The sequence below is a fragment of the Phaethon lepturus genome, unplaced genomic scaffold (assembly GCF_000687285.1).
Source record: "Phaethon lepturus isolate BGI_N335 unplaced genomic scaffold, ASM68728v1 scaffold10594, whole genome shotgun sequence".
Classification (NCBI taxonomy): Eukaryota; Metazoa; Chordata; class Aves; order Phaethontiformes; family Phaethontidae; genus Phaethon; species Phaethon lepturus.
In genome coordinates, this window is record NW_010536966.1 from 22,969 (window position 1) to 44,700 (window position 21,732).

The window sequence follows — 21,732 nt, forward strand, 5'->3', positions numbered from 1 at the left end:
GCTGTCTAAATTACTTCATTTCCAAGGTTCATGCTTGTATCTCCAATTTTGTGTTCTATATTTGATAGGTATTTAAAAAAGCATTTCATATTACTTCACAATTATGGTTTAATTCAGTAGCAAGTTGTGTGACTATCATCTTCAAAGTTTAGCAGCCTCAGAAATAATGTATCAGGAGGTCTTGTCCCGGCCTCTGGACTTGAGTCTTATCTCTGAGTCACACAGCAAGTACTTCACTGCAGTTCTAGGCTCTTGACCGAGTCTCCTGTGTGGACCAACTCAGAGTACTCTTTGGAGTCATCCTGACACTGGTGTTTCTGCATTGTCCTTGGGAATCAGGGTGAGAAAAAGAAAGATGGTACTTTGGGGGGGGAACTGCTCAATGTTTATGTTAGAGACATGGGATTGAACTAATAGTTTGATGTAATACAGAAATAGTTTACACTACAGAGAGAGACAAGACATGAAGACAGTATAACTGAAAGGGCAGAAAGCTTCGAAGGAAGTGAGATTTTGTGAGAAGGCAGAGAAGAGAGGGTGTGCGGAAGAAACTAGCTGAAACAGAACTGGGGAGATTAAGGTGTACAAAAAGAAAGGAGTGCAAAAAATTCTGTTGTAGAGATTATGAGAATATGAATTTTAAAAATTATTAGGCCTATGAATGGAAAAGAAAATATATAAAAACCACACATCTACAGGAAAGAAAATAGGGTGAAGTAGAAAAAAATGGAAACTGGACAATTTTGGAAGGAGATGTGGGTTGTGAATGAGTGTGACGGTTTAGACATTTTGAAAGGTCTTGGCAACAGCTGGTATAAAAATGTTGTACCAACATTACCAAATTTTCTTGTTTAAACTCAGGAGTCTCTGCTGTGGAAGGACTTTTCAGCCATGAAGGGTATACAGTACTGCAGTCTGAGTAGGAAAACAAGAAGGGCAAAGACATCCTAAAGAGGCAAGCAAGGAAGGAGTTGCACAAAGTGAGGTCTCTCCCCACCCTCCAGGTGGCTAGTTTTCCTTCCAGCCTAGAAGTCAGCAGTCTGATCTTGACAGTAGCTTCTTGACTGGACTTCAGATATGCGTTATACCAAATCAAGCTGTGCCTGAGATGTTAGCTAGCTACTCCAGAAACCTAGACTGCATCTGTGCAACAGCACAGGCTCTTGGGAGTACCTCTTGCTGCTTCTCGATATGCTATGCTGGCTTCTCACAAAATTTTAAATCAAGTTTAAGATCTTGGGTTCAAGTTTTTACATTTGGAAAAAAGCAGAACCTGTCCTTTGAAAAATTATCTGATGGTATTGAAAGAAAAACTGTATTTCTTTGGAACAGCCTAGAGCTTCTCTGTGCAAGAGATATGGTCTCACCCGAGGCTATAGTTTCATCTCCCAGCAAGACTAAAGAGCATTATGAGCTTTCTGCTTTTCAGTGGCTAGGGTGTAAGATAGGCATCAACACGTACCTAAAAACCAAATGCAAAGCAAGAAATGAGAAAACAAAGTAAAATTCTCCTGTGCGTGCTGCTCCCCAGGGAAGAGTGAAAAAACAGACTGGACATGATGGATGCTAATCATGCTGCCTATTTCTGACAGGCATACAGATTGTCTAGCCACTTGTATAGAACAAACTTGATGTTCATTACTTCTAATAAGTTTGAGGAACATACTTCCTCCTTTTGGTTTTACTGCTAAATATGTAAATTTCTGCCATAACTGCAATGGTTAGCTCTCCTCATTCACAGATTTCAAAAATGCATTCCTATCAAAGTGAATAGTGTTTCCAGTTTCAGGGGAGGGAGGTGGAAGGAGGACAGAGGGAAGTAGTAACAAGTAAAGAGAATATTCCAGTTTGAAAAAGCCAGGAGTAAAACTGTCATGTCTACAGATCCAATCTGCCTTGTTATTTATCAGGCTGTTTGCTTATTCCATCTCTCTGCCTCATGGGAGGAGACAAAAGCCAAAAAAATCTTTGTCTTTGTTACACGGACATATTTGCCCGTGGATTGGTGTAATTTGTGATAACACATTGCAGGTTTTTAGGAAAAACATTACAGATTATCCACAAAGCTAAATGCTACAAGAATTTTCTGTCTCTGAACAGGAACTTGTTATGATCTGGTCCAATTTTAGGACCACCTTCAAAAATATAATCAGTGCTGTTGCTTTTGTCATTGTTTGCTTAGTGATTATTTCTTGCCGGGGAACAGGTCAAATTCCCTTTGACTGTGATGATTCTCTGCCTGATTCTGCCCCAGGAATGGCTGCTGAGATAGCCAAAACACAGCATGTGTTAGCACCTTCTCTCTGAGGAAGGGAAGAGTATTTAAGCCCTATCTAGAATTCTTTTCTTGACTTTTTTTTGTTGGTGGTTTTGTTTTAAGGTAGGGCAAGAGTCATCTCCTGTGCCCCTGCCATTCATTCTCTGGTCTGATTTACTTTAGTCTTCCGTTGTATTTCTTGTAATTTTAACTGTGGATGTTTTTTAAAGGTGTTTGGATGCAGAATGCTTCAGAAAGGCTTATGTGCTAAGGCAAAAAGAATGTCAAAACAAATCACTAGAATGAGGTCATTGTAAACTGTAAAGCATGACAAATTGCTGTCACAACCGCAGTGTGTATAACTGCAAAGGCCTTTTTGGTGAGAACTCCAAGGGAACAGCTGGAGCAGGATGCACAGTCCCACTTGCACCTAATAGATTTTGACTTTGCAGTGAAGACTGGTAACACAGTATTAGTGCTATACAAGCAGGTTCAGGAGCATGTAATTTGAGGACCGCACTTCGGAAAACTTTGCTGATGTCAAACCTCTCTTCTGAGTCTTTGGTCTTGGTAAGTGTCAAAAAAACATGGTTCTGGGGAATTTACTCCCTCCCACTTCCCTCACCCTCCTTTAGAAGCAGGAAAGTAGAATCATGTTTCATCTTGTTCTGTTTTTTGGAAGGTAAATTCCTGCAGAGACTAATATATGTGTGTATGTACCTACATGCATTTATTTTGTGGGAAGCTGAGAAAGGTTGCAGGTTCTTAAATTCTTAGCTTCTGTGTCTCAGATTATGTGGGTCAGATGTACTGAGAGCACTTTTCCACTGTAGCAGAAGAAGAATGGGGCCAGAGAGAGTATTGCGTGTTGAAGTTTTACCAGGCAGCTATGCAGTGCCAGACCTTGAATTATATTTTATTCTGATGCAGCTTACTTTAGCTCATTTCAAGAAATTATATTGCCCCAGGTACTGAAGTGTAGTACTGGAAGGGAAAAAAGGAACAAAACCACCATGTATATTCAGAATTCTATAACTGAGATCCTCTAGGTGATTTAAAATTTAAAAATGCTAATAGGAATATCAACTGCACAAGGCTAAGGAACAAACATTAAGGCACAACAGACTAAAAGCATGGGTCATGTCGACTTCCCTCAGCCATCCAGTCTTTTGCAGGAACTGCTGTCATTCACAAGGTCTTTCTAATACAAACGCTCCAGAGCAATGCCTGCCTATTTGCTGTGGGGTTACAGCAGCCTCAAATTTGCCATTAGCAGCTACATGTCATTACTTGCTCCTGAGTCAGTCAGTCACATCTGCTTGAACCATGCTGAATGATGTGGTTTCTGTTTATAGTTTTCCTTTGGGAAAGTCTTCTCGCTGCAGAAAGGACCCTTGTGTCCATTTGTTGGTTAACAGCAGGATTCGTCTTTCAGCACATCTGAGCAGATGCAGAATGGTACTGCAAAAATGCACTAAAAGCTGTATACAGTAGGCTTCATGCCAGCAACAGCATGTGAGTCTCAGGTTAGCTTTTCTCCATCTGCATAAACACAGTTTATTTTAAAACTTTCAGAAATGGAAATATAATGAGTAATGAGAAAATAATTCCTCTTTACATCAACTCAATCTAGGAGCTCTGCTAGTGGTTACATCTTGCCATGCAGGATAACTGCCTGTACCCAAAGTTCACTCAGACAGGTGAGTGCTGAAGTAAGCAGGGATGGAAATAGTTTTCCTCTGGTTGTTATCCATGAATGGTGTCATCCAAAAGTGTAAGCTTTGCTTAATTTGCATTAGTACAGCAGCAGAATTTCACTTTAGTATGAAAATACTGGAAGTACTTCTGCCAGTTCATTCTAGAATCCTTTGGCAGAAATGTGAATGTGAGATCTTAATGCCAGCAGATCAAGATGTGAAGTTAGCAGGTTTAGTCCAGTGTCTGTTGAATTAACATTTTCATTGCAAGGATCTGTATGTTAAGCCAAGCCCAGCATGCTACAACTTTCTGGCATTAAAAAGTATTTCAACATTGGCTTTACAAGGGGCAGGTTTTCAGTGCTGTCAGTCTGTTTTAGGAAGCTCCTTACCTGCTTTTAGCCAACCATTAAGTACGTTACAAAAACAGGTTGAAAAAAACACCACTGCCAAACTGGTTGCAATAATTTTGAGAGGTTTTTTTTTCCCCTGTAGGTCATGAAGGAAAAGCATGAAAAGTGGCCATCTCTCCTGTGTGCAATATTTATGTGATTGGATGGAATGTTATAGTTTTGGAACTGGCTTCCCCCGCTTCCCTCCACCCCTCAAAGAAGTAGTCTGTGCTGCGTTGTGGTGTGGGGTTTTTTGGGGTTTTTTTGGTTTTAAATACGCCTGTGAGCCTTTTCCAGTGTATTACATATTTTCCATACTGTTGAAGATTATGCTGCATTGTACTGCCAAATACTTTTAGCTACTTCAGGTCAAAGTAGTGGCAAGGTGTGTTGCTGCAATTAGCAGTATGCCTGTTTGGTAAATATATGGCCGGCATTTCTTTGCAAGCCCAAGAGATGGGCTTTTAGAAAAAAAGAAAAAGAAAATAAAAAGCTAACAAATGTAAAACCCCTGCAAGTCTGATGCTGCAAAGTTAGAACAGAATGTAGGGATGTCAGTGAGGGAGAGAAAAAGTAAGGACTGTGAGGTGCTGTTTCTCATTTTGCAGTGACGTTAGGAAGGGTAGATAGAGGAAATGGGATTGGGAATGTAACCTTCTTTTGGCCTATAACCTTATCTTCTGGTAGGTGCTCACTGAGTTCTTGACAGAGTTGCTCATAGTGGTTAGTGTTGTCTTGCTCCTGCATTTTTCTGCTGTACTTATTTTCCAGCCCAAGCTAGACTTACCTGATTTGCGCAGATTGCCCTTCTGGGGTCCTTATTTAACATTATGGGTGCAGAGCAATTTGCTACATATCTGAGATTGTCATATTTCATTTCCTTTGAGAGATGACATTTATAGTGTAGATATGTTACTGGCTCCCCAGAAACAGCTCTGTACGAGCTCAGAATATACTTCAACTTCATGTTGTATATACTATAGCAAGCATATTGATATATTGCAACTGTTGTTTTTGCTAAAGTCCTCACTCCTGTCAAAAAATGTCAGAGGATTATGCCACCCTTTGACTTACATTGTTCTTCCTTCTTTTACACCAAAATGTTGCCTCTTTTCCCCTTTGTTTTGCAAAAGGAATTACAAGAGCTTATTGACAGCTTTTTGTTTTCACAATGCAAAATCCAGATTTTCACAATCGCAATCACATTTGTGTGGTTTTGGGGGCAAAAGCTTTGTCACCTCTAGGATATCCATAGCATCACCAGATGCTTAAAGAAAGCATGCTGTAATAAAGGAGATAAAAATATTTTTCATGAAAGCATAGCATTTTGTGTTCTGGAAAACTACAATAAATAACTTCCCAGTGTCCCTTCCTGCTTTCTGTTAAGCTTTAATTTAGCAACTGCTGTTCAGTTAATCAGGCCTCAGTACATTCCTACTACATTTAAAAGAACATTGTTACCTAAGAATTTGCTTTGCTTTACATTTAATCAAAAGTGATAGTCATTTAATGGGATCCACTTTATGATAAACATGGAGAACCCTCTAAGCCTGGTGGAATCCCAGTGTGTGTACATCTGAAGTTAGGATCCTCTCATTACACAGGCTCCTTCAGCAGCTTTTTTAATGTTCTTCTGAGCAGTGCAGTGCTGTTATGGTGTTCTTGTTGATTGTTTTTTTAAACAAATAGTACCAAAATGCTGTTGACTTCAAATGGACAACAGTTTTTCACTATAACGTCACTAAATGAAAGCTACTTCTTGGCTAATTGTCTGCAGTGTTTGCTACAATATGCACGTGAAAAGTATTGTGAATGCTATGCTTGAGCATCTGTATTCACATCTTTTTTCTTTTTCTTTTTTTTTTTTATTCACCTGTTGTTAGTGGACCTGTTGGACTTGAACACAACAAGTGAAGTTTTCAAACAGCACAAGTTGAGTCAAAATGACCAGCTGATTGGTGTCCAGGATGTGATCAGCTGTCTCACTACCATCTACAGTGGACTTGAAGAGAAACACAAAGATATGGTGAATGTTCCTCTCTGTGTAGACATGTGTCTTAACTGGCTACTCAATGTATATGATAGGTAAGTAAGAAACTTTTATTCACAGTTTGTACCCTAAGGAATTTAATGTAGTAGTAACAAAGTATAAACCACGGAGACAGAATCGGTAAGATTTGCACATGTGACTTGCCAAAAATGCTAGACTTATGGGACTGTTCTGTATTTTTTCTGAGTATTTTCTTGAGGAAATGTTCATGATAATAGAAAAATTATAAAGCCTTAAGAAGTTCTTTAATAAAAAGTCATATCTTTTGATAATTTTGACTCAGTAATGAAAGTGCAATTGCTTGAAATTACATGTTTCTTATGCTGTCCTGCTCAGATACACTGAACTAACGTTACACTGCTTACCAAAGAAACATTGAAAGGGTTTCAGGAAGTGTATATGTGAATAGAGAACTGAATACGCTGCTTTAGCTATGTTCCTACTGTAAATGTTCCAAATTGCCCAGACTGATTGCTGTTCATACTAGATCCTATTTCTGCCACAGGTGGGGACAGTTTTGTTATTTACTTTGCACGTGGTTACTTACATGCCATAATCCTGGCTGAGCTCCCTGTCCTGAATCCTCTGTTGAGTGGTGGTTGTTGTGATCCCAGGGCTAAAGCCTCTCTGATTCTGGAGGCTCAGCAGTGTCCTGGTCCTGGCTCACTTCCCGCATGTGCAGCTATCACTCCTGTCCTGAGTGCTCGTGCTGTGTGATCCACCTGCCCTGGTCTTGGCAGCAAAGCTGCATTTCCCTGGCGGATTGTGAGTTTGTCTCAAGAATCTTTCAGGATGCTTACAGTAAGAACTTGTGGGTTTATTTAAATGCATATCCACTATTTCCAGAGAGAGCACTAAGTCTCAGAGGACACGAAAAAGTCTATTCCAGAAGCCCCTTGTGGTTTTTGGCAGTCCTTTCTGAACCCCCAGACACTTTTTTCTTCTACTGAGTGTCAAACTCTGACCTCTCTGCCCTGACCCGCACTATTTCAGCCTGCATGACTTACAATCAGTATGTTTCTATTTAGTTGTGCTTTTGAGTTGTGAATTTGTTGCTCATTTTTCATAGTGGTGTTTACTATTTTCATTTCTCTTCTGTAGTAAAAACTGGGAAAAGACTTGGTTTCCATCAGCTGCTCCATTCCCTGTAATGTATCTCCTTACATTGCTTGAGCAAAGGCATTTCAGGACTCCTCTGGAGCTGACTAAAGATACAGTAGTGCAGTACCTGGGATGGTTGCTTCAGCGTGTCTAACTGAACATATGCTTTAGTTCACAGTTATACACAGAATTACAAATCATAATTTCTAAGCTGCATGAGGTTGGTTAGCAAATTTCTTCCCTTTCTCCCCATTTGAAGATGGACAGAGCAAAAGTATTTCTTGAGTAATGATAGAAATTCTTATATCCGGCTTTGCAAAAGACAGCTGTTACTTCTTGGTGTATGCATTATCTTCACTATGTTCACTCACTTAATCAGTGCCAAATTCTAACAGTCCACAGCTTTTTGCTTTTTTACCCCCAGAGAATTACACACCAGTAGTCCTATACTTTGTGTATATTTTATTTTATTTTGTTTTCAATTTAAGTATTGTGGTAGGGGAGAGGGAAGGAGGGAACAGAGTACGTACGACCATTTATTATTTATGTACTGACTACCTATTATGCTTTGGCATTCGAATATTGCTGTTTAATATTGTGACATTTCTGTTAGTTGGACTCCTCATCATTACTGCTTAAAAATTGGAGATCCCATCCCATGTCTGGGACTTCTTCCTGCATTATTTTTTATTTTTTATTTTGCAGAGGTCTGTATTGTGGGTGAATAAACACACGACTTGCAAATAGAACAGTAGATCAAGTGGGTTGCTCGACTTAAATGTTACTGTTTATTTAGAATAAGAGACTTAATAATGGCAGAGAATTTTTTGTTAGTTTTAATAGTTGGGTTTTTTTCATATTAGTCACAAATCCATTATATTTTCTTCAGCTTACCTCTGCTTCCTACCTTCAGTTGGAAGTCAGTTGTTTAATTTGTTCATATTTAAAATGCACATAATAAGCAACAAACCTTTCTTTCAGTGATGTTTCCTGTTGCTCCCATTTCCTCTTGATTATTATGTTGAAAGCTTTAGTGTAGATAATTCAAGCTGATGAAAAACTTTAATCTTCAGTCAAACTTTGAAAAATAGAGGATAAAGGTTTTTTGAGATAAAATTACCTTTTACAATATGTTCCCTTGCTCCCCTTTCAAATCCACTCCAGGAAAAAAAAAAGCTGAAAGAACAGGCACCAATTTTGAGCTGCCCTTTTTTTTTTTTTTTTAATTGGCCTTTTGGAAAAAACTTATTTGTGTCTTGGCATTTCCATTGTTTATGGCACTGGTGTTATTCACATAGAATGTTTCAAATCATTAAACTGCCTACAAAAAGCATCTGTTAGTCACATGCTATTAATCTGAGATTTAATTACCGATTCACAGATTGATGGCAAACTGGGTAGTTCTTCAGACTTACCTACAGATGTCTTTGGCCCTTAAAGTGAACCAATTTATTTTTAGAAATAGTAGGCAAGTCTGTTGTGTTCTGGTATTTTCTGACACATCAGGAATGATTCATTCTTCAAGCTGAGGAGAGAAGCATTAAATTTACTCGGTGACTTTTACTTCTTGAAGGACTCAAAGGTTATTCCAGGCAGCAACATCTGCCCAGTAAACATTTTCCAAAGTTAAAGTTCCTTCTTTTGGTTAGTCCAGAGATCTTTATTTTAAATGAAATTATAAATAATTGTGCTGCATTTTACAATGAGAGCTGTGGGCGAAACTGTTTGATATATGAAATCATTTTACCAGGCCTTTGTTTAAATCATCCAAAAGCAATAGCTGGTGGATATTTTTCTGGACTATATACTCTCAAATTTGGTAAAATCTGCAAAAGTCATTTACATGAAATGGACTGAAAACTTTCAGTACTAATGGAATAACTCGACGCCCTTTGAAATGAGCTGGTTTAGATATTTTAAAGTCTGTCATACATAATATAGAATGCATGTACTAATTGTGGGTGATGACTATTTCAATCAAGATTACCTAATGTCCATAAAGAAACTTTTACATGCACTGTTTTTTAAAGTCTTGCAATGTTTATCTGACTTCTTATATTTCAACTTCTACATTTTCTTGATTTTTGTGATGTTAGTACACTTTTGATAATGCATTCTTTTAAATTTTGTTTCTTTGGTGCATTAGTCTAGGAAGGTTATCTATGGTATTGCATGTATGCTAACCTTTTTCATATGACCAAAGCTGTCATTCATCATCATTCTTTATGGCCCAGGCTTCCCCTGAGGAACTAAATCTTTGTTATTTATTGTTGCACTTACATACCTGGCAAATTCTAACACCAGGTTGAATTAATAACCCAGGCCTTACCAGCATGTTAAATTCAGCAAAATCTGAACTTCTGAGGAATGAGGATGAGAGACCTGCTCAGTCAGCCTTAGCTTTATGCCCTGATGTTGACATTAGCTGATGGAAATTTTCTGCTCGCACTCCATTTGCATTCCCTGTACTGATGATAGCTGTCTTGATTCATTCAGGACTCTGCGGGAACAGCTTGGCAGGCTGTGATAGTAGTAAGAAGCGCTCTAGGAAAGACGTGGCCCTCTGAAGGGCAGGAAAATGATCTCCTTTGTCTCCTCTGTGGTTGATCAAGGGGAGGCATCTGTGAGGACCTTCAGAGAGCTACCAGGCTGCCTCCTGTTGCTGGGTTATGTAGATAACTGATAGGTACCATCCTTGGCAGTCCTTAATCATAGCGTCAACATTGACCAGGCTTAAGAGCTCTTTGATAGAAGTCACAACTGAAGGGGGCTCATCCTCTTACTAGTGCCTGGTGTTTTCATGCTGTTGTCCCCTACCCTCAGGGGACATAGGTTTCCTCTGGACTTGATATTGCTTATCTTGTTTTCTGTTGATTTCCCAGTCATCCTTATTGTGTATTCCTGTTTGCAATCTCTTGTACTTAATCTTATCCTCTGTCTGGCAACTTTTTATTACTGGGCTAACCTCCTGTGTGCAGCTGTGCCCATCACTGTTTGTCCCTTTGGCATTCACATACTTAGGTAAAATGCTTATATATTATGTCTGGCTACACCATCACGCTGCTACAGAATACTTGCATACCATTGTTGGTAACAATAGTTTTATATGCTTATATTCAACAATCTAATATTAATTGTATCCTGATTAGTACGTTTATAATTGACAGGAGTCACAGGTCTCTCTTTCCTCTCCCCGTCCCCACTAAAGCAATAAAATTCCAGTTCGCTTGGGGAAGAAGAATGTCAGCATCATATTATGTCCAGAGGGACAAATGGACTTTAGTAAACAAGAACAGTGCTTCTAACAAGCAGCTATAATGGTTTTGCCATTTTTTACTTGAAGATAGGTCAGAGGTCAATAATGTGCCATTTTTATACTGCCTTTCACTGTTGTATTGACTGAGAATGGGTGAGTTTGCTCTAAACCACTTAGTAGATGTATAATGGTTCACATTTCCCTTCATCAGGATCAGAACGAAAAAAAACCTGAGATGCTTAAAGTGGTCTTATCAATTCATTTTGTAATGACAATCGTACTTGGTATTGCTATAAAGTGTATCTGAATAGTGTGCTGGCACTTCATCCTAAATACTTGACCCATAAATTCTGCATGAATTCAAGCGTTAAAAAGTTTGCTGAGCCTTCCCACCGTAAAACCTTGATTTCTAGATGTTTGTACACACAGAACAATTAGATCGTTTTGCTTCCATTCAGAGGGACCTTGACAGGCTGGAGAAAGGGGACGACAGGAACCTTGTGAAGTTCAGTGAAGGGAAATGCCAAATCCTCCTCCTGAGGAGGAATAACTCTGCAACTTTCCTGACTGGCTGGAAAGCAGGTTTGCAGGGAAGGCCCTGGGGGTCCTGGTCGACACCAAGTTGAACCTGAGCCAGCAACATGTGCTTGTGGCAAAGTAGGCCAACAGTATCCTAGGCTGCATGACGAAAAGCATTCCCTGAAGGTCGAGGGAGGTGATCCTTCTACTCTTCCCGGCATAGTGAAACACATCTGGAGTGCTGGGTCCAGTTCTGGGCTCCCCAGGACAAGAGAGACATGAACAAATTGGAGAGAGACCAGGTCCAGTGAAGTACTGTGAGGATGATTAAGGACTTGGAGTATCTGATGTGTCAGGAGAGACTGAGAGAGCTGGGACTCTTCAGCCTGGAGGAGAGAAGTCTCGGGGGGATCTTATCAATGTGCATAAATACCTAATGGGAGCAGCAGAGAAGATGGAGCCAAGCTCTTCTCAGTGGTGCCCAGTGACAGGACAAGAGGCAGTGAGCACAAACTAAAACACAGGAAGTTCCGCTTAAACGTATAAGAAAAAGCTTTTTTTAATATAAGGATGATTAACAGTGGCACAGGTTGCCCAGAGCAGCTGTGCGGTCTCCATCCTTGTTGATATTATAAACCTGACTGGAGATGATCCAGGGCAACCTTCTCTACCTGACTGAGCAGGTGCCTTGGTCTAGATGATCTCCAGAGGTCCCTTCCAACCTCAGTGGTTTCGTGACTCTCTAAGGTGGGAAAATTTAAACCATTGAATTGGAAGTGTCAATGCTACAAAGTCTGTAGGTTTGGTGGGGGTTTTTACTTGTATATATAGTTGCAGTGCTAATAATCAGCTGTTTCCAGGAAAAAGGCTAGGGGGAAAATATGTTGCTCCTTAGAAAAATGTAATATTGCAGGCTTTGTAATTCTTTTTTATAATTTATTGAGGAAATTTTTTGTGCAAAGGAAGTTTTTCACAGTCCCTATAACAATCTTCTAAAATCTGGAGAAGTTTGAAGCCTCCACATATATGCCCTGACCTTCTAGCTGCAAATTTTTTCTGAATTTTTGCCTTTATTAAAGAAATGCTCTAATCAGTCCTGAGTTAAATCAAACCCAAATGAATGTTCTGCTTTGTTTTTCCATTGCATACAAAGTTAAAACACAGAAACCCTACACAGGAAAAAATTATGAAAGAATTTTATCAAGGTTGCAAAATGAGCCATTTACATGTTAAGGTATGCCAGAATGATGTAGTGTCTGTGACTGAAAGAGGTAATTTGAAGCTAAGCTTAAATGTATAAAATAAGTGTCACTTTCATAACATTCTGGAAAATTGGGTCCTGATTTTCAAACTAGGCAGTAAAGTAATGGGCATTTTGATTAATTTGGCAATAATTTCTCTGTACCCCTGTTTCAGTTTGTGGAATAGAGAAGGTAATACCGTCTGGTCTCACTAGACTAGATGATGGTTGTGAAGACAAATGCATTAATATTTGCAAGGTACTTAGCTAATTTACTGAGAGCCCAGGAGTAAATTAATAATTTTGTATTCAGCACAACATTTGTGAAGTAAATCAGGCAGCAGACCATAAGTTGAATGGATAGGACAGAAGGGTATGTAATAACCACTCCAGAAGTAATTAAAGGATATATCACTTCTGCATGACAGAATGGATGAAAGTAATGTTTGGGGTGATACTAATTTTAGTATTGTCTTGCTGGTGAAGGACCCAGCTAACCTTAATTGCAGGGATGTGTGTATAATATATACAATTTAACTACTATTTTCATGATTTGTTTTACATGACTCATCTAAAGACAAATTGCGTGGTGTTTTTTGGTCTTTGAAAGAGGATATCATCAGGTCTTTTAAAAATATGTTTCTGTACTGATCTTTTGAACTTTAAAATTGTCCTTTTCTATGTACCCTGGTTTTATTGCTTTTGATGTTATCTTTTTGAACAGTGTTTGTCTTGCAGCTTTAAAATCACTTGCTTTGGTACCCATTTACCTGTTCTCAAGTTGCTTAAGGTTTAATATGTGTTGGATTTGGGCATTATTTTTCTTCCATGTTGGACAATATGAACCTGAAGTCACATTACTTAAAAAGAACAACAGTCCCACATTGTTTAATTACTGCATGTGGTTGGCTGTTTATGTCCTTGTAGACATGTATATCAGAGCATTTTAAACATACAAGGGAAAAATGAAGTGGAAAAAAATTGATTAATTACTGTGATATGAAGATTTGGTTTTATTTTGCAGTCCTTGTGTTTCACACTGGGTGTGCTCATGTATTTTTTTCTCTGTGTGTCACATTATTAAATCATGTTGAGAGCTTTACAGAGCTAACTGTCTGCCCTTTTGGAGTCATACGAACTGTTTTGACATGCAAACCACTTAGAAGGCGAGCTGAGCTTTTGTAAGGGAAGCATTCTTAATGTGATTTGTAGTGTTAATTTGTTTTGAGAGTAGAAGTATATTTGTAGTAGAACTCACTAATGCCTTTGCATTTTGAATAGACTTGAGTTGGAATGAAATAAAATTAAACTGTATTAAATTGTCTTATCTTTATAATTTCAGTGGCCGAACTGGAAAAATTCGAGTGCAGTCCCTGAAAATTGGCTTGATGTCTCTTTCTAAGGGCCTTTTGGAAGAGAAATACAGATGTAAGGAAGAATGTATTTTATAAAATGCTTGCATCATATAAATGTCATGTACAATAACAACACACGTTGTAGCAAAATTTGTAGTAAAACATTTCTCATGCCTGTAGCAAGACAGTTTTCTTGTAGAGTAAAACAGAATTGTTTTCATTATCATCAGTGGCAATGGAGAAAGTTGGACTTATTATGCATTGTCATAATGCACAGTATTGCGCTCCCCAAAAGCGAAGGAGAATGTAGTCAGGTGGAAGATAGAGAAGTATTCTATTTGACTGATTCTGTTCTCTTTTGTGAGTGTGTATGGTTTGTTTAGGGAAAAATCAAGGAAGTCGGTGTTGATTGGAACAGATAGATACATCTCATAAAGGAAGGAAATACATCAAAATCCAGTAATTGTATTTTGTGGTCTATGAGAGTTGATCTGAACTCTGAAAATAGTTTTCCAGTATCTGTGCTTCCTGCCAGAATTGTACAATGAAAGTTTAAATTATGTTGATTTAAGTAATCTCACAACCTTGAGAAATACTAAGTAATATAAAAATATTTCATACAAATATTTGCGGGAGCAAAAGAGAATTGAATAACTTTGTGGCAAAACCGCCTGACAAATAGAGAACAAGAGATTTAGCACTATATAAGAGCATCCTAGGTGATGGACAGTTACATATTATGAACATCATCTTAAAATTACTATTCTTTGCTGTACTTCCTTGACACATTTCGGAAACACATGCAAAATGTATAGAGACTGTATTTGCCACGTATCATTGCAGCTTTGCAACAATTTCTGCTTTCCTTAGAAGTATTTGTAGGTAATCTTGGTTATTAAGGTTGAGCAAAAGTACAGGTATCTTAAGCATTGGGGTATATTTTGGAATCTGAACTTAAGCCCATACTAAGCCTTTGGGTTTTTTAGTTGTTGTTACTCCTGTTCTGGGCCAGGCTTTGATATTTTTATTGTCAGCTGTGTTGTCCTTACGAACCATAAAATTGTCACAAAACAAAACTCTTCAGTCTGAAAGAAATTTTGTGGAAGAAAGAAGGAAGTAACGGCGTCAGGTAGTGGTGGTTGGCCTGTGGTGGTTATGCAGTCAGTGTTTTGGGGTCCTCTGGCACCAGCTGTGTCACAGACTGATCTTTGGTGTGAGCTTTCTTGCTTGGTTTGATTTTGTCACACCCTACTAATCATCTACTTTTGTCAGAAATTTTGTCGTATCTATTGAGCTTTCGGATTCTCAAGTGAAAACCATAATGGAAATGCTAAGTAATTTCAGGAAAATAAGTCACTTGAGAGGCAGATCACTACCCTCAAACATGAGTGCTTAATTCAAATTGCCTGCCTTCTGATTATTCCCTTTCTGAGACCAGCTCCTGACATTTGCTTCTCCTTTTGGCTATATTTCTTATAAGCATTTCTGAGGCGTTGTCAATCCCAGGCAGCAGTTGTCCTACAGTTGCAGTTGGAGCCCCTAGCTGAGCACAAACCATGCCTTAAAAGTTGTGGTCTTAGAGATGCATGCTCTTCTCAGAGTAGCTGGTTGTAAAATAGGCAAGTATCTTGTTTTAAAAACTTTTGGATGAACCCTTCAATCTTTTGTAAAATGCTTAACCAGACTGCTCAAGTGTTTTCTACCTCAGCCTTGCCAGAGACGAGCCCTTTGGGAATCAACTTGAAGAAATGTAATTTCTGGGCTGCTGAGACATTTATGAAATAGTATGGTAAACTGACAGTTTGCCAGTACAATTGGCCTTCATCCTTCTCTCTTACCTTTTTGGGGAAATCAAGGTTTTGTTCTGTTTTCTTTCTTTAAAGTGAAACTTTTTTGTTTCTTTGTTTGTTTTATTTGGTTTTAACAGCTACCTTTAATCACATTCATTACCAGTAAAAATAGGAATTTTATTAACTGTACATTCATTTCCAGTATAAGTAGGATCTTTTCACGTGATGCATTTTAAAATATGTTTTGCCAGAGAAATTCCTGTGTTTTTTTTTTTATTTAATTAAGCTTTTTAAGGTGCTAGACTTCAAGGTTGACACGAGAATGAAGCTTTAATTAAAAAAAGTACCAATTACTTCAGAAGAAACATTGAAGCCTCAATTAAAGAATGCCTATTCTTGAAAATATTGAGAGACACGCTTCACTTCAAGCACATACCTGGATGCTCCTGTGAATAAAAACAGACCTGCAAATGCAATTGAGTTTTTGTAAGCCGGTTACATGTATGCTTGTAGAGCAAAGAGTCCAAGGGCCTCTTTTTGTTGGTGAGGCCAGTGACCTGGTCTGGCTGTATCCAGGTTATGCTCTCCTTACGCCCCAAAACAGGGTGGGGCACATACGAGCTACCTATTGGAAATTATCCCAGACTCTGCCTTACTCTTGCATCGTTTCTGGCTATTCTGGGAGCGAGAATTAGTCGATCTTGATCCAAAAGCATGACAGATACACTTTTAGCAGCTTAATGATACGGATGACAGCGTTCCAGTACCTGGGCCTGCGCCCTGGTGCGCTGCTGAGGTCCAGCCTTAAAAAATGGAAAAGAAAAGAAAGGAGAAGAAAAGAAAGAAGAGGAGAAAAGAAAGGAGGAGACGAGAAAAGAAAGGAGAAGAAAAAGTGCACATAACAAAAAATAATAGTAGCTTAGTTTCAGAATACAGTAACCAGAACACTGTTCCTTTTTACCACTAGTTGTTCATACATTATTACAGGACTTGTGACTACTGTGGAAAAATGTTCTTGGAAGGTAAATTTCAACCATATCAGCAAGTATTTGTAACAGTAAAGTTTTTAATTTGCATGTGTGATTATTCACAGCAGGTATTATGCCTGGTCATGCGATCAGGAGACAAATGATGTCTCAGTATGGATTTCCTGAGGGACAGCAGGAATTCTTCAGTTTTAGAGGTGGAGAAGAGTTATAGCACTGTGTAATAACTGGGAGCACACTCATGTGCATTTCACTCTTATCTGAGCTCATTTTTAACCTAGAAAGCCCAGAAACAGAAAACACTCATGGAGTTTTATTCTGTGCATAGATTTGTAGATTTTGGGTCATATCATTTAATGCATAAAAACTGTAGGATTTGAGGTGAAAAAAAAGGGCGCTCTGAAAAATCTCAACTGTGAAGCAGCTCAATTTTCAAGTGATATACAACATCCTTGGAATGTGATTTTTTAAATGTTATGTTTATGTTGTTAATTTTCAAACCATTTGGAAGTAACACTGTAATACTTTAAAAAAGGGCGGGGGGAGAAAGAATGTGCATCCTGTTTGTAACAATGCACACGAACAGTTGATGGCACATTTTCCATTTTGCATATTTTTAATTATATTTTGGTGTAACTATGGAGTCTTTATCGGTAGATTCCTTGGAACTGCTTGGATGGTTCAGGTTTGACACTGCTAGGTTTGTGATTTGATATCTTGGCAACTTCAGCAAAAGACAAAGTGTGTGTCGTGGACATCTTACTACTAACTATATTATTACCATTTTGGTAGGGATTTAATAGACTTTTCAATATTTTCAAGTATCCCCTTCTATACCAGCCAGTAAGTACATTTTTTTCAGGTTGACCATCTAAGTCGCAGTTTGAGTCCCGCTGGCTGTCATCCTCGGAATACTAGTATGAGGCTGAACTGAATTTAAGATTAACAGATTATTTTTTTTTTTCCATGTTTCTTTTTTTTTTCCTAAGGCTCAGATCTGAATAGTCTCTTCATTCTCTTCCCCAACTCTTCTTGTCCTTTTGGTAGAATCTCCAGAGTTTATCCTTTATATCAATGTATTTTATGTATAAACTCTCATTATATATATGTGCATATTAACAAACTCCATTTAGAAGAGTTTGTGGCTTCTGACATTGCTGGTGGGTACCATGCATGGTCCTTTTTCCCACTGGCAAGTATGGTGTCTGGCTGTACCCTGTCAGACCTAAAATGAGCCCTCCTCCCGTATGTCTGCCACTTGAGAGCTGCTCTCGCCATACCTCCTTTGCCAGGGAATAGCTCATGGGTTACTTTAAAGAGGTTGGCCACATAGCAAGAACATTTTGGTTTTCCATGCCTTGAGTTGAGCCGCTTCTCCTGTGTGTCACACTGAAGGCACTGAGGGTTTTGGGGAAAGAGGATACCATCCATGAGCTCCCTTGCACTTGGACACTCATCGGTTATGGCACAGCTGCCAGTGTTAAGTTTTATTTGTTTTTTTTAGTGAAGTGTGTTGGAGGAGTGTGAGCTCTTCAAAGATATTTGCTGAGATCCTGCTTGGATCAACCCTAGCTGATCACTCTCCCTATTCACTCTCCTGCCACGTTGGTTTTCCTCTATTTACTAGCTCCCCAATCAACTGAATTAAATCTTCAGTTTCAGGCTTGGGAAATTACTTCATCTTCCTCCCAGCTACAGTAGTTAATGAATTGTTATTCTTTTAGTGCCTGTTTCCACTGTAGACTAATGCAAACAGAAAGAGTAAAACAGGCTTTTGTTTTTTTTTTTCTTTTGTAATCCTATCAGTTTTTAAAACTGACTCTTAGAAACTGGAAAACTATGCCAACCACAGCTGAAGACACTAGCCACGATCTGGGATTGCCAAGATGAGCCTGCAGCCATGACTAGTTCTGTCACCACTGTTGTCTGCAGGGATTTTTTTTCTCATCACTGAGTGCTGCAGTTGCTGGAGCATTTGTTTGACTAGGCAGGAAAGGGGCAAGAAAAATACAAGAAACTAAAAATTAATTCAGTCATCCGGATTTCTATTTTGTGAAAATCCTTTCTTCTGCCTCAACCTCTTTTGCCAGGAAAAAAAGTATGACCAGACTTTCTGAAGCATGCTGACAAATGTTGACAGTTGCTCCAAATGAAGGGCAAAACAATTCACAGAGTATAATAAAAGAGTTTCTCTTGAGTGTTTCTGAACAAAGCTTGTCTGTTTCTCAATCAGAAATGCAGTCAGACTGAGTTTTCAAACTTCATTTATTTCTAATCTATTAACGGTTGTTCTGGTGGGAAGCATGAAAAGTAGGAGAATAGTATAAATTGTTTGTTTTTTTTTAATTTTAACATTACTTGAAGCTTTAATCCAAGCCAGCCATTGAGTGCAAAAGGAGAATGTAAAAGCCAACTGGAATGAACACAAAGAATTCACTTCCAGTTGTTCTGTAATTTGTACCAATAACAGAATTTAAAACTATTTCTGAGATGACCTCAATGTTTAAGATACTCTCAGCTTGTGATGAACTATTAATGTACACTGGTACAAAGCTCATAAATTGAGGATTGTTGTCAGAAACATGTTAAAAATTTTAGCTGAAAGTTTTAACAATTAAAAATGTCCAACCAAAGAAATCTGTTAAGAAAACACTTAAGAAATATTATCTGTACTGCAGACAGGCCTATTAATTCAGTGCTTTACTGTTACTCTTAAGTAGGTAGAAGCAATATCTTTCTTTCCAGTGTGTGTATCTGGAACAATATTCTTGATCCCTTCAGCCTCAATTTTTTCTGTTGTTACAGTTACCCTAACGTCCACTAACACTGCAGGACCTAACACCTACCTTAGGAAAAGGGAATCAGTGAAGGGAAAGTACATGGAAGCAGACATGGTTATCCGGGAAGAAAATGTGATTAATATTAGAGCTTGAGTTCTCTTCCTGGCCGCTGCTCTTGCGTTAAGCTATTTCACATGACCAGCTCTGACTTGTGGTAGTTTCTAGTCTCAGTTCAGAGCAAACATGCTTCTGTCCCCAGCTGGTCAAAGATGGCACAGCCTTTAACATAAGATACAGATTTCTGAAATATTATTTCCTTCTTCCCTAGTGGTAATACAGAAACCTTAGTAAATATTAGGGGGGCAAGGTGGTAATTATGGATTAGAACAAAAAGCTGTTCTGATTTTGTGATGTCTCTTCTGTTTTGTCACACAGCTGCTCCTGGGTAAAACAGGAGCTGCAATGTACAGTTTTATCAAGAGATGCCATAAGAGGTCGTATAGTTTCATTCATTTGGCCTTACTTCTCTCATTTGTATGGTTATGGATCAAGAAAACATAGTCAAAGTAATCCAGATTAGATGAGGGTGTACTGTTGTAAATGGGACGGTGGCCATCTGTAACCACAAGTGGATTACAAAAATTACAGAGCTCGAGCGCAGCGTTACTGAATAAAAGGGGGTGTACCTGGAAATGAAATGAGCCGGTGCCTCTTGTCGGCGTTGCAGATCTCTTCAAGGAGGTGGCAGGCCCCACAGAAATGTGCGACCAGAGGCAGCTGGGCCTGCTGCTTCACGATGCTATCCAGATCCCGCGGCAGCTTGGGGAAGTGGCAGCCTTCGGTGGCAGCAACATTGAACCCAGCGTGCGCAGCTGCTTCCAACAGGTAAGATAACAGAGACCTTCATGTGAAAATACACCCTCTCTCTGAAGTCTTAAGATTCACTTTTACATGGTGTAAAAAGAAGAGAGGAATTGAAAAACATCATTGAGTTTTTGAACAGAAATTAATATGCTCCTGCGACTAAATATGGGAAGTTATTGTGAAAATGCAGCTGTAAAAGATGATTTATGGTTTAGGAGAGGATCAAAGAAATTACTTTTTAGCAAAAGGAATATAAATCTTTGTGGTTTTGACAATATTGGCTGCTCTAAAAGCTGTTAAAAAATTATGTACCAGCCAATTATCCTGCTTTGCACTGTTCACAGCATCCTGATACCATGAAAACAACGTGCTTTTCCCTGCTGGAGCAAGACGTGATCTCAACAGAGCAAGGGGATGATGTTGATAGTCATTTTTGACCTTGTGCATCAGGAAATTATTTAGCATTATTTTACTGACAAAAGAGCTTGCAGTAGCACGAAACTTCAAGCATAGTCATTTATATATTGTGAGCCTTTATGCAGCAGAACAGAACATGAAATAAAACTGTCTTACAGCCTGCTGTTCAGCTCCATGCTACATGCAGGGGGTTAATGAGGCTGCAAGGAGTGTCTGTTTAACGAAGATGAGAATTAAAAAGAGGATGTTGTAATGGAACACAACCTAACTCAGATTTTGTCAAGGATGCCTAAGGCTTCAACTGTTTGCTAGTGATAACTATGCTGCTTGAGTGTATTATTTCTGTTAAAGTGGTTGCTTTGAGCATTGTCAGAATATATATGGATTAAAAGATCACTATGGCATATATAAAACTACTGACTTTAATATTTCTGATTTTCTTGAATCCAGTATTAAATGTTATAGTGAACTTCTGAAGCATTTTTTCTTTTGCCATTCTTACATGGACATTTCTACATTTTCATCCAGTGCATTGAAAAATGCAGTTGTGCTACATTTTTTTCAGAACTATTAGGTTCATTGCTGGACTCTGAGATGACTGGAATTGAAAGAGAGTTTGTCCAGATCATGAATACTTTGTTAGATACTTAGGGAAGTTTGTTTGACCAATTAACCATGTAAAACTTCCCCTGAGGTTTCAACATTGCTGCTTCAGACAATAAGGGATGGTACTTGACACATCTATCGCTGGCCTCAAGTAGTTCAAGTCATACTGACATAAATTATTCATTTGTTAATGGCAGACTTTTTCTGTCACAGAGGAATGATCTTTATGGCCCTCAAGGATCTGCCCCATCTCCCATGCTGTTCAATTATGGGAGAGGGGTGCTAGCAAGGTAGGGTTTAAATACTTGATGTGATGATATGATTATACTGACATTGAGGTTGCATCCCTCATCTTTCATGAATAGCTCAAGTTCAGTCCCTGGTCTAAGGACCTTTCTAGAGAAAGTCTGCAGGTCCACGAC

At 38.7% G+C, this 21,732-nt stretch overlaps 1 protein-coding gene across 1 annotated transcript in view; it reads left to right on the top strand.

Moving 5' to 3' along the window:
• LOC104620185 (utrophin-like) overlaps positions 1-21,732 on the top strand; it is a gene marked incomplete at both ends in the record, with an annotated part of 71,163 nt that overhangs the window by 21,462 nt on the left and 27,969 nt on the right. The window contains 3 exons of the mRNA XM_010286330.1: positions 6,230-6,431; positions 13,855-13,940; positions 20,151-20,308. Coding sequence (XP_010284632.1) covers positions 6,230-6,431; positions 13,855-13,940; positions 20,151-20,308 — 446 coding nt within the window. The remainder of the gene's footprint in view (positions 1-6,229; positions 6,432-13,854; positions 13,941-20,150; positions 20,309-21,732) is intronic.